General features: G+C 42.7%; 1 protein-coding gene across 1 annotated transcript in view; it reads right to left on the bottom strand.

Moving 5' to 3' along the window:
- Positions 1-13,454, bottom strand: part of RANBP17 (RAN binding protein 17) — a 4,607,784-nt gene that overhangs the window by 4,009,882 nt on the left and 584,448 nt on the right. The window contains exon 5 of the mRNA XM_044069092.1: positions 2,772-2,837. Coding sequence (XP_043925027.1) covers positions 2,772-2,837 — 66 coding nt within the window. The remainder of the gene's footprint in view (positions 1-2,771; positions 2,838-13,454) is intronic.

The raw sequence follows: 13,454 nt of genomic DNA, 5'->3' as shown, positions 1-13,454 counted from the left end.
TAGAGGCCTGACCATGCGGTCTGGGCATCAGTTTTCTAGGCATGGTTCGAGTTTTACGCCTTGAAGAAGAAGATGGCGTCGGTTTACTATGCAGGTTAGTAGGCGTGAATACACCCTCAGAAGCTGGTGCCTGCACAGCGGCTCTGGACCCATCCAAGGTAGAGACATCCGCAGGTTCCACAGTTGAAGCATCTCACGGCATACCAGACTAATTGGTCTCAGTAGAGGCCTGCAAATCTGAAATAGCTGGTATCAGGGGCTGCAAAAGTGCCTCACTGAGTACCAGCGACCTGGCGACTGGCTTAGGAGAAGCGTCTTTGGCAGCTTTGGACTTAGGCGGCCTGTTTCTGTCTTTATCTTTGCGTTTTTTTCAGAATGTCGGTAGTCGGAAGGCTTATCGAAGACATATCTGGATAATTGAACCGAGTATCAAAATATTTAGAAGCGTAAATATACCGACAACGAATAGTTCATTGCTTAAATAAGGCACAAAACCGACAGCGAGGTACGTCGTGGTCAGGGCCTAGGCAAGAAATACAGTATGAAATCTTTATGAGGTATTTGCTTTCCACAAGAAATACAATTATTGACTTTTACTGACATCGGTTTAGAGCAAGAAAAAGTTTCCCCAATGGGGTACTTAGCTTTAGTTGAAGACTTCGGTTCTGAAACTCGAAAATGAAAATTTCAGGAGTCGGCCAAACTGCTTCTGCTTCGGACACCGCATGGCAAGAAAGACTGATGTAATGGCATCAGCTGCATGCGTCATACACCTGACTACCTGACGTCACGGAAGATGAGACAGCAACTGACGCAGGACCCAAAACTTTGATAATCAGGCCGACTAAGGGCTACTTCAAGTAGCTACCCCAAATGTGATGACTGCAACAGTGAAACATGAAGAACATCTACTGAGAGGTGTGCCACAACTATTTAATTATGAATTTTCTAGGACTACACAGAAGCTGCTAGGGGTGATAAGTCCTTTATCCCATCCCCATGAGAAATGGTCCATATTTAAGTTCATGGCATCCCCAGATAAGAACATCTACTGTAGGAGACCTCACTATTTGGGCATCATTGTCAGTGTTCCACTCGCAAGGAGAATGAATATAACTGGCGTTCACTAGGTCGTCATCCTCATAGTCAGACTCAGAATTCTCCAGTGATTGCTCTTCTTTTTCTTTCTGACTGTGGAATAAAACCCAATTTGGTGGGGTGCTGGAGTCTAGGCAAAGCGGGTTTTGCATATTACCAGGCCACCACATACTCTTAAGTGAATTCCTTATAACAGAAGAAATCAGGAGATGAGGTAGACGTTTGTGCTATTGAAACAACAAACATTTCTGTGTCAGGCTAAGGAGTTTTAAACTCAAATGTCAAATCATAACAAAAAACAATGACCACATTAACTTATAAATTATTCTACTATCTGTGATGGAGTAGAAAAGTGAAATTAAGTAAATACATCTATAAAAACATAACGGAAACATTTAAACAACTTTGTGGGTGACAAACTATACATACTAGACAGTAAACAACATAAACACATAACCAAGGGAATTGAAATTTACTGTCAAGTTCTCACTTAATTGTACTGCATTCATTAGAAGTATCATTACTGCAGAAAGTCATAAGATGGCTAGGAGTACTAAGCAGTGTAATTTTGTTTCCCCTACTGGAAAGTCAAAGTATATCCTACTCCACCTCTAAACTGGTTAACTAAACTTGTAAGGTTCACAAATGGTGAGAATGAACTCCACTGCGTCTCTACCCAAAGTATGCATCAGTCTTTGCTTTTTGTGTTGGGGGGGGGCAATAAAAGCTGGACCGTGGTAGCTGCTGATTTGTTCCTTTTTGTTACAGCTTAGACAGAAACAGTACAGACAAAGAGAAGAGGAAGTGGTGAAAGTCTCACTAATCTTCTATAAAAGCCTTTACGTTTCAAACTCTTCTGGCTCACACTTTTTCATTAAAGCCAGTATAAAAGCTCGTAAGTATTTATGCTGTGTTCTTTCCCTAAATGAAGGAAGCACTTAAGATCAAACTCTTAAGGTAAAAGAACTAAAAAAGCAGTTGTCTTTTTTTTTTTTTTTATCTTTATAGTTTCCATCCCTGCCGACAACTGAGCCTCTCCAATCGTACTACAACTCACTGAAGAGCTGTCTGTTGGAGGTGGGGGGTGCAGGTCATCATTAGGGCTCCTTATTGTGTCTTTGTAGTCATCCTAGCAAAGAGGACATTTATTTAGTCTAATCCTTCTCCTGGGAGCTGAAATGTTTGACCTGCATCACAACAGGAGCCACAATACCTACTCATATGCAAATTCATTTAAGGCTACCACCATTTGGTGGTTTGGTAAGCCACATGCCTATCCTCAGGTTGCAGGCCTACCTCCCTCCTCCAAAGGATTGCTGTAACCCGTGACCAAGCTCTGCCTCCTCTCCCAGGGTGTGAATGCTACCTCCTTACCAGCTCAGTCAAGTGCACAACCCACTAATCAAATTCAGGTGTTATAACTTACAATGCCCCCCATGTTAGTTGAAACAGAAATGTGCTGCACCTTACCTTTAAATGCATCTGCTTGTGCATAAAAAATAATGTTAATGTATGATCATGAAATATGTAATCATTATCTTGGTGCATATCTAGCCTGGGGCTGAAAAGTGGCTGTGAATCAGCCCACCAACACAGTTAACCAACAACAAATAAATGTTTATAGAAAGCACTATAATTATCAACACAAATTATCAATAGCACAGTCAACTTACCACATTCATCTCCTGAGTCAGTTCTGATAGGATCATTGTTCCTATTACACAGTGCTCTACCGTTCCCTGTATCAGCAGAAAAAGTGCAAATGTGTGAGTTACTCTTCACAACAGTAAAACTGTGGCATTGTTGCTGGGTTACAAACCCTCCAAAGAACCAAGTCATTTAAGTAAATATTATACACAGCAAAAACATCTCTTCCTGAAGGACAGACTGAACTTCTCCCCTATCAATCAAGAGGACACACCACTATGACTTCAGTGCTGAAACTCAAGAAAAAATTAGCATACCTTAGAGTGCAAAAGAAATGTACTTACTGTAACAATAGATCTGGTGGAGAACAATTATCCTCATTAACAGTCGTATTAATGCTGACAGGCACCTGAAACTCACTTAAGCTACTAATCCGCTCACCATTACAAACAATGCACATCCTGGGACTTTCCTGTACAGGTCACTGGTATGCTATGCAAAGCAAATACAAGTAATCATGGGTATCTCAACCTAGTCAGTAAAGGAGGGACAGTTATTTAAACAAGGACAAACATACCCATCCTGATCAAGAATTACAGTGGAGTACATCATTTTCACTCAAGGAGAACAGAACTTTAGTTACTGTGGCCACAAAGGAAGACCTACACATGGACATCACATCCAACTTATAGTATCTTGTAGAGAAATTCGGAGAGGTTCATGCAGCTGTTGAACAATCATCATAAAAAACTGCACCATAGAAAAGAACTCTTGAGAGGTTTCAACTGCTCTAGTAGAATGTGCTCATGGAATAAAGAGCAGAATTATTTTTCAAAGCTAACCACTCAATTACGGTTATTTTAGATACCTTATTTCCATTTTCAAATTTTCTTATTAGAATTACAAAGAGATGAAGGGGTGAAAATCTCTAACAAATGTGTTTCTGTTTGCATATAATCTGAATTGCCCAAGTACAACCATACACTGACAAAATTAAATCTCAGTTTAAAGTATATGAGAAAGTATATTTGCAAAAGTCACATAAAAGAAAGCATTTCTGCAAATGAGCATGCACCCATGTACCCATCTATCCCCCTACTTTATCTATCTACATAGGTTCACAGGCTCTTATGGAACATATCAGATATCCACACACACATATACATACCTGTGCACGTGTGTTTTTATACATATATATATATATATATATATATATATATATATATATATATATATATGTAAATACATACGTGTATATATATATATATATATATATATATATATATATATATATAAATACACACGTATTATATATAGGTTTAACATCATATGAGAGAGTACGCACTGTTTGAAAGTCAAGTGTTAGACGTACAGAAGGTAGAGTTATTAAAAAACGTTTTGTATGAGTACCGTATTGCGACTGGTAGATTCCATTCGGAAATTAGCAGTCGTATATATGTAGGTTGCTGTAACTGCAACTGGGTATTGGCTCGACATTCTGACGTCGCATAAATTGAGCTCTGCACATGTAAGTGATTTACTGCAGAGTACTGTTCACAGACTTTCAGAAATAAATACTTCAAAGTTGACAGTAAGGGAATGCAGATCGCACTACAGGGGTATCAGGAAATGTACCCTTTCCCTCACTGTAGTGTGATCTTTATATATATATATATATATATATATATATATAAGTAATACAAGTAGCAGGGGGTGTGGGGGTATAGGGTATTGCTGGGTTGAGTGTCAGTTGCATTGTGAAAATATTGTAAAGCAATTCGATTGATTCGCACTTAATTCGCAATACAGGTATCTTCTTCTTTCTAACCTCATTTATATGCTCAAAGTCACCATTATTAACCGCAGAATTGATAGCTTTACATTGTTCACTTCACTATGGGTCTGATGAAGTGGCTGGTGCCACGAAAGCGCTCACTTCTTTTACTAATAAAGCTGAGCCGTGGCTGCTACCGCCTGCTTTGTTTTTTACTGCTCATTTCATTGTTGTTGGAGGTAACTATTGCCAGCACAGTTTGGTTTTTACTGCGGATATATATATATATACATAAAATCAACTCCAGGGCCACACCATCATAGGAAAAGGGAAAATCCCAGGTACATTAGCAATTTGGCATTCCAGGGAAAGGTTGACAGTTCACACAAATGAGTGTTGATCATAAGAGTTTTGTAAACAAGGTTGGCAGTTCACACAAATGAGTGTTGATCATAAGAGTTTTGCAAACAAAACTGGTTCACATAATACCTTCACCCCTTCTAGTCTGGTAGGACCTCTGGGATGACTTTATTTTGCTAGAAAGTTTAATATCTCTTTTCTTGCTGCAATTTTTCTGAGCACTGGGACACTTGTGTAGGGATTAGGGTTGTGTGTGTGTTGGGGGGGCTAAAATGAAACCATACACTCAATGGATATTACTCTCATCTACTACTCCTACATGATGACCAGCCACAATGGCTCCTGACTGCCTCCACAGATGAACACCTAAGTGAGACCTCAGGATTCTGTTGTTGCATGGCAGAAAGTGGACAACAGCCACTATGCTTTTGCTGGACACCACTCCCCCCTGTGAAGGGACAACTATTTTGGATGCTGCCATGACAGTTCTGGTTTATTCTAGACTGTTCATTTTTTTTTTTTTTTTTTGCTGCTGATCACTACAACCTAACCACAGCTGGTATATACTCTTTGCTTACTAGAAATGGGCATTAGTGAGTTTGAAATAAGTTATCAACATTTATAAGGGCTCTGCCTTCCTTCTCTTATGTTTTCCAGGTGAGTTTTAATGTAAGGGGTATGAAATAGTGGGGGCCTGGCAAGCTGAGTTCAGGAAAGTTGCGCTGGTATCTCTGGCAGAGTCTGTCATCTGGAGCTACATGTGCTGGTATACATCAATACTGGATCCAGCAGGTTAGGCTAAACCTTTAGGCATGTGATAAGTTAAGTTTCACGGTGTGGTTCAAAACAGATGGCAGAGACAGCAGACATTGTTACATAGGTAAGCTTGGCTCAGTGGTGCAAAAGAATGAAAACATGACTGCATCCCAGGCCCACAGCACATCCCCTGTTGATGGCTCACTGAATGCATGCATCACAGGTCCAGGGAGAAAATGTCTGTCCTAGACCTGGAAAAGGAGTCCATTTTATAGTGCTCTGTGCATATTTTTACAAAGCACTATAAACTAGACTTCTTTTCCAGGCCTAGAACAGGGTTTGCTAGAACCATTCTCCAGGGGGTCCTGGACTCCCCCCTTCCAATTTCCAACTGTTGAGCCGAAACTGCCTAAAAGTATAGCTTACAACATTCAGGGAGTGGAAGAGGAAGGGTCCAGAAGCCCCTGGAGAATGAATGGTCCTAGCAAAGCCTGATGAAGACCCACAGAAGGAATCAAGCTTGTAGTGCTTTGTAGAAGTATGCACAGAGGAACAAGTTGCTGCTTCTAAAATACTTCTAAAGTCCAACTCTTTCCAATAAAAACATAGATGAAGCCAAGGCCTTGGTAGAGTTGGCCTTGACCTTGCCTGGAACAGATTTAAGGTCAGTATAATAAAAGGAGAGATGGAGATATGCTCTAGAGAGAAGAGGAATGAAGGTCAGCAGGACTAAGACAGAATATATGTGTGTGAATGAGAGGGAGGATAGAGGAATGGTGAGGATGCAAGGAGTAGAGGTGGCGAAGGTGGATGAGTTTAAATACTTGGGGTCAATAGTTCAGAGTAACGGTGAGTGTGGAAGAGAGGTGAAGAAGAGAGTACAGGCAGGATGGAGTGGGTAGAGAAGTGCGTCAGGAGTGATTTGTGACAGACGAGTACCTGTAAGAGTGAAAGGGAAGGTCTACAAGAGGGTAGTGAGACCAGCTATGTTATATGGTTTGGAGACAGTGGCATTGACAAAAAGGCAGGAGTTTGAGCTGGATGTGGCAGAATTAAAGATGTTAAGATTTGCACTGGGTGTGACGAGGGTGGACAGGATTAGGAATAAGTATATTAGAGGGTCAGCCCAGGTTGGAAGGTTTGGAGACAAAGCCAGAGAGGCACGATTATGCTGGTTTGGACATGTGCTGAGGAGGGATGCTGAGTACACTGGGAAAAAGATGCTAAGGATGAAGCTACCAAGTAACAGGAAAAGAGGAAGGCCTAAGATAAGGTTTATGGATGTGGTGAGAGAGGACATGCAGGTGGTTGGTGTGACAGAGCAAGATGCTTAGGACAGGAAGAAATGGAAAAAGGTGATCTGCTGTGGCGACCCCTAACGGGAACAGCCAAAAGAAGATGATGATGATGATGATGATGATAATAAAAGGTAATAGACAACCATTTGAAATTGTTTACTCTGACACACATTGTACTTCTTACCTTCACAAACAATGAACAACTGATTGGAAGTCTGAAAGATTAAAGACAGTATCTGAGTTGTCTGTAGAAATCCAAGGCAAGAATTATCCTTTCACCCTCTTTCTTGGATTTAGGAAAGAACATAGGGAGATGGAGATTTTGGCTTAAAATAAACTCGAACACCACATTAGGCATAAAACAAGGATTAGTTCTATAAAAAAAAAAATCTCTGTGGAAAATGAGATAAGGTTTATCCACCATAAGAGCTTGCAACTCAGATAACTTCTCACACAGCTCAGAGCAATCACTAATTCTGTTTTCCATGTTAAGATCCTCAAGTCAGGCTGATGAGTTAGATCAAATGGAGCAAGAGTTACTTTTTCTAACAAAAATTAAGATCCCAAGGAGAAGCCACCCATTTTCTGGAAGCTTCTTATGTAGCACCCTTTTCAAAAACATTTCCATGAGAATAACTGAAACACTGGGATCCATGGGCAGACATGCTGAAATGGCCAAAAATAAACCTTAATAGTCAAGTGAGACAGGCCACAGGATAGTAACTCTCACAAATATTGTAAAACCACAGAAACACTAGCCCTGAATGGGTGCTGGTTATTTTGATGGAACCAACTAGAAAGTCTTTTCCATTTGATTATATATGCTGCATATCCTCAGCAAACAGGTGCCTAAAAGGTATTAAGACCCAATCGTCCAGGCAGTCAGCTGTAGTTGTTGGGGGTCAGGATGTATCAAACACCCCTGTTCTTGTGTGAGTAAATCCAGTCTGAGGAAGCTTGTGGTAACTGCCCCTGGTTATTTCCAAAACACGGAAGAAAGATTAGTTGTGTAAAATCTTATCATAACTATAGAAGTCCTATTTTCTGTTGCAGTACTCTTTACATGAGGGAGTTGCCTGCCAAAAAGTACAGTTTTGTACATGCCATAAATGTAGATGTTCGAGTGCTAATACAGCTGCAGTCATAACAGATGGGTTCTCCTGCCGTCAGGCGGGTCCTCGGTCGGCCGAATTCCAAAGTCTAGGTCCGGCGTCGGTTGTCGTCGCTTCTTCCCTGACGTCAGTGCGACAGGGGTATAAAAGAACCAGCCGACGCCATGTTCTTCAGTTTTTCTTGCCCCAGATGTCAGGTGCCCCCAGAAGGAAGGCAATACATAAAATTATGAAGTAATGCAATGCAATATAATCAAAAACAGTAGTTGCAAGCAAATACACCATAAAAGAATACCCCTAGAGGGGAAGGAGGGAGGGAAACCTGGACTGCAGCTGTATTAGCACTCGAACATCTACATTTATGGTAGGTACAAAACTGTACTGTGTTCATCGTGCATACAGCTGCAGTCATAACAGATGGGTAGAATCCCAAAGCTAAGAAAGGGGTGGTAGGCACTAGGTGGAACTAGGAGGAGCCAAAATGCCCTGCAAGACTGCAGTGGCAAAGCCTGCTCTAGATTTGAAGTATAATGGTAGGTTGTAGTGTTTGGAGAAGGTATGCACAGAACTCCAAGTGGCTGCTTCCAAGATATCCTTGGTAGGAACTCCTCTGAGGAAGGCTGCAGAGATGGCTGTGGCCCTGGTGGAATGAGTTTTAATGCCTGTAGGAACAGTTTTGCCATGAAAGGAATAGCAAAAGCGTATGCAGTGGGCTATCCATTTTGAGATAGTCTGCTTGGAAATTGGCTTTCCTGGAGCTCCTACCACATAGGCCACAAAGAGCTGTTCTGATTTTCTGAGAGGCTTTGTTCTGTCCAAATAATAACGCAGTTGCCTGTGGATGTCCAAGGAATGTAGTAATCTCTCCCCTTTGTTTTGAGGATTGGGATAAAAAGTAGGTAAATGCATGGCCTGATTTAAAGCTACCCTGGATACCACTTTAGGCATAAAGGAAGGGTTGGTTCGTAATGAAACTCTGTCCTGATGGAAGATGATAAAAGGCTGGATAGCCATGAGGGCCTGTAGTTCTGAAACTCTACGAGCTGAAGTGATAGCCAGAAGGAAAGCTGTTTTCCAGGACAAATATTGCAAATCTGATGAAGCAGCTGGCTCAAAAGGAGGCAAAGTCAGTTTTTCCAGAATGAAATTTAGATCCCAAGTAGGTATTGGTTGTTTCCTTGGAGGTCTTAAATTCTTAGCCCCTCTAAGGAACTGTCTTAAAAGAGGGTGAGAGAATAAAGGAGGATCAGTGTTGTATTCAGCAGAAATGGCTGAGGCATGGATTTTGATGGAGGAGAACGAAAGTCCACTGCTTAGTAGTTCAGCCAAATATTGTAGTATTTGCGGTAAATTCAGTTTTCCAGGGTTCTGGCCCTTTTTCTCATTCCAGACACAAAAACGTTTCCATTTTGCGGAGTAAGCTTTTCTAGTTGATGGCCTTCTGGCCTCCAAAATGACATCCTGCACCTCCTTGGAGAGTAGAGCCTGCTGTGATGCTAAGGAATCTTCCATGCGGCTAGATTGAGTGATTTTAGCTGACTGTGAAGAGTTTTGAAGCTGTGCTGAGTCAGAAGAAGAGGCATTAGAGGCAGGGTCCATGGAGGGGAATGAGTCAGGCTCCTCAGGATTGGGTACCAGTGTTGCCTTGGCCAGTCCGGAGCAATGATGATCATCTTTGGTCTGTCTGCTCTGGTCTTCAATTGGACTTTAGGCAGAAGAGGCGGGAAGGCATAAACTGTCATTGATGTCCAGCTGAAAGAGAGAGCGTCCACTCTCCAGGCCTTTGGGTGGAAGGTCCTCGAGCAGAATTTTGTCAATTCATGATTTTTGTGGGAGGCAAAGAGATCTATGTCTGGCCTTCCCCATTCTTGGATTATTTCTGTAAAAACTTTTGGATGCAACATCCATTCGCGTGGATCTGTCATATTCCTGCTTAGGTTGTCTGCCAGCGTGTTTTCCTTGCCTGGCAAGTACTGTGCTTGTAGTTCCATTTGTAAGTCCATGGCCATGTTCCAAAGTCATATGGCCAGTCTGCATAGGGGATAGGAATGTGTTCCTCCCTGCTTGTTTATGTACCACATAACTGTGGTGTTGTCCGTTCTTATCAATAGTTGACTTGGTTGTAAAAGGTCCTTGAAAGCTATATTAGCATTTATTACTGCTACCATTTCTTTTTGATTGATGTGAAGGTGCTTTTCTTTTTGGGACCACTTGCCCTGAATGCACCGGACTGTCATGTGCGCCCCCCCCAGGCGTAGTCCGAGGCGTCTGTTGTGATGACTTGATTTGCTTGAGGCTTGCTGAATGGAAGACCTGTGTTTGCTTGACATGCTTGAGCCCACCACAGAAATTCCTTTTGCAGACATGGAAGTAGTGGTATTATTGTTTCCAAACTGTGGCTGTGTTGAGACCATATGTTTTTTAGGTACCATTGTAGTTTTCTCATATGCAGCTTTGCACATGGGATTAGCAAGATACAAGATGCCATGAATCCCAGAGCCTGCGGGAATTTCCTTGCAGTCAGCCTGGAGCAATTTGCCAGTGTTTTGAAATATTGAATTAGTTGCCCCTGCTTCTCTGGCGTGAGGTAGGCCATCTGGGTGTTTGTGTCCAAATTGGCACCCAGGAAAATTATATTTCGAGAGGGTATTAGCCTTGATTTCTCTTTGTTGACTGTGTATCCCAGAGAGTTTAATAACATTATTACATAAGCCAGATGTTTCAGAAGAATGTGCTTGCTGTCTGCTTAGATCAGGCAGTCATCCAAATAATGGTATATTTGTATCCCTTGAAGTCTGCAGTAGGCAATTACTGATGCCAGGCATTTCGTGAATACTCTGGGCGCAGTAGATAAACCAAAGGGCAATGCAGAGAATTGATAATGGGTTGAACCTGCAAGAAATCTGAGGTATCTTCTGCAATTTTGTCTGATTGGGACATGCAGGTATGCCTCCTTGAGGTCCAATGTTACCAGCCAAGACTCCTTGCCCAGCATGGGAAGAAGTTGCTGTAGAGTGAGCATCTTGAATTTTGGTACGAGTAGGAATGTGTTTAGGATGGAAAGATCCAAAATAGGTCTCCAATCTTTTCCCTTCCTTGGCACCAGAAATAGTCTGGAATAAAAACCTTGACCTTGTTCGTGTGTAGGTACCTCTTGAATAGCTTTCATGTTTATAAGATCTGAAATTTGCTTTTGTGCCTCTGCCCTTTGATTGTGTGGCAGTTTTGGCATGCCTCTCATTTTTGGAAGGGTATGAAAGTGGAATTTGTAGCCTCTGTTTATAATGTCCAGGATCCATTTGTCCTCTGTGACAACATGCCAATTTTTTGAAAATAGTGCCAGCTTTCCTCCTAAGGGGGCTGCCATTTGAGACCTGGTTGGCCTGCAAAGGGGAAAGTCATTGGGTATGCTTTCTGAAAGATTGTGAGTTGTCCTCACCACCTCTTTGTGTAGGAGCTTGCCATTGTCTGCCTCTGTACGATCCTTGTGGTTGTCCTCTGCCCCTCGGGCGCCTGTATCTGCCTCTTTGGGGTCTGTCCGTGGCAGGAAAGGACCAGTTTTTGGAAGGCCAATTTCTACTAAAACGTGGTGGTTGAACCTGCAGAAATTCTTTCACAGTTTGCATTGATTTAGCCTTTTCCTCCATTTTTCGTAATACTTCCTCAGCATTTGCCCCAAATAGTGCATCCTTTTGAAGAGGGGCATCTAGTAATTTAGCTTTGACATGATCAGGCAAGGTTTGTTCCTTGAGCCAAGCATGCCTACGTATGACTGAGCCTGTAACAGCAGCTCTACATGAGGCCTCTAGAGCATCAAAACCACATTGTAAGGTATGTTTACCCACTTCTTCTGCACTATGCATCAAATCCTGCAACTCCTTCAAGTCTGGTTGTTCAGGTTGTGACATTTTACTTTTCAATTGAGATAACAGAAACTGTTGGTATTTTAGCATATGAAACTGACAGTTTAATGCCCTCATGGTTAAGGTAGCCGAGGTATATACCTTTTTTCCCCACCTTTCTAAGGATCTGGAATCTTTCTCGGAAGGCAATGGATTTTTGGCAATGGAAGCCTTAACTCCCTTGGGTCCCTGTGAGATGGTTTCTAGGTCAGCAGCATGGCTTTTGCAAAGAAATTGGTGTGAGTCAGGAACCCTGTAGTACCTGTCAGGCTTAACTGGAGCTGGAGGTAGAGAGTCCGGGTTAAGGCAGGCCTCCGAGTAAACATCATCTAGGATGTCCAAGACAGGAGGTATAGCCAGAGGCCTGTGCTGGGGTAACAAAAGAAATTCCCTGAGCCTTTCTTGGAATCTGAATAATCCTGGCCTTCCCAGTGGAAGTGCTCCCTTAAGGTATGCAAAGTTTCCCCAAATGAGAAATCCTCAGGGGGGATACAGAAGGAATAGACTCCTCTGCATCAGAGTCTTCAAAAGGGGAGTAAGCCTGTTCCTGATCATCAGAGTGTTCTGAAATAATGGATCCCTGATCAGTGGAGGGAATCTTCCCCACTCTGGGCCTTTGTCCGAGGTGGCTGAGAACCTCTGATTAGAGTAATTAAATCCTCAGCCATTTTAAGTATCTGTCTCTTAGGCATGGGGCCTGGAGATGGGCCCTGTGTAACTGGTCTCTTAGGGTGCATGGTTGCTTTAGACTTGGTGAAAGCCTTGATGGAGAAAGAAGAGGAAGGTCTGAAGACACCTTGAGTGGAGGTGGACCTGTCCACATTCTGTGTTTCAATGCCAAGAGTGGCTTCGGTATCTGTAGTCGGGGTGTGGGCCGAGGAGCCTGCGACCTCGGGTACAGGAGACACCTCCAAAGATGTGTCGTCGGTAGTCAGGGGCTGCGTAGGCACCTCACTGAGAACCGGACCACGTGTAGTCGGCTTTGGCGTGGTGTCGGTAGAGGCCGCGGACCTCGAGTGTCGGTCCTTGTCTTTGCGTTTTTTAGACAAAACCGGTGTCGGAGTATCCGACGACATGGTATAGTTAAATGCTTTCCCAAAAAAATGCTGGGCGAACTCCGCCCGACGCTTAATAGTGCGTTTGTTGAATGTAGCACAACAGTGACAGACCGAAACGTCGTGGTCTGGGCTTAAACAAGGTATACAGAGGGAATGGAAATCCTTATGCGGTATTTGCTTCCCACAAGAAATACAATTATTAACTTTGTCTGACATCGGTCTGAGGCAAGAAAAGTTTCCCCAACGGGGTACTTAGCTTTTAAGAAGACTTTGGTTTTCCAAATTTTTCGTAATCTCAGGAGCTGGCCGACTGGCACTTGCGAACTGCTTCTGCTTCGGGCACCGCGCGGCAAGAAAGACTGAAGAACATGGCGTCGGCTGGTTCTTTTATACCCCTGTCGCACTGACGTCAGGGAAGAAGCGACGACAACCACCGCCGGACCTAGACT

The sequence above is a fragment of the Protopterus annectens genome, chromosome 4.part0 (assembly GCF_019279795.1).
Source record: "Protopterus annectens isolate FY-2018-M chromosome 4.part0, PAN1.0, whole genome shotgun sequence".
NCBI classification, from domain to species: domain Eukaryota; kingdom Metazoa; phylum Chordata; order Ceratodontiformes; family Protopteridae; genus Protopterus; species Protopterus annectens.
This window is presented reverse-complemented; position numbering and strand designations above follow the sequence as displayed.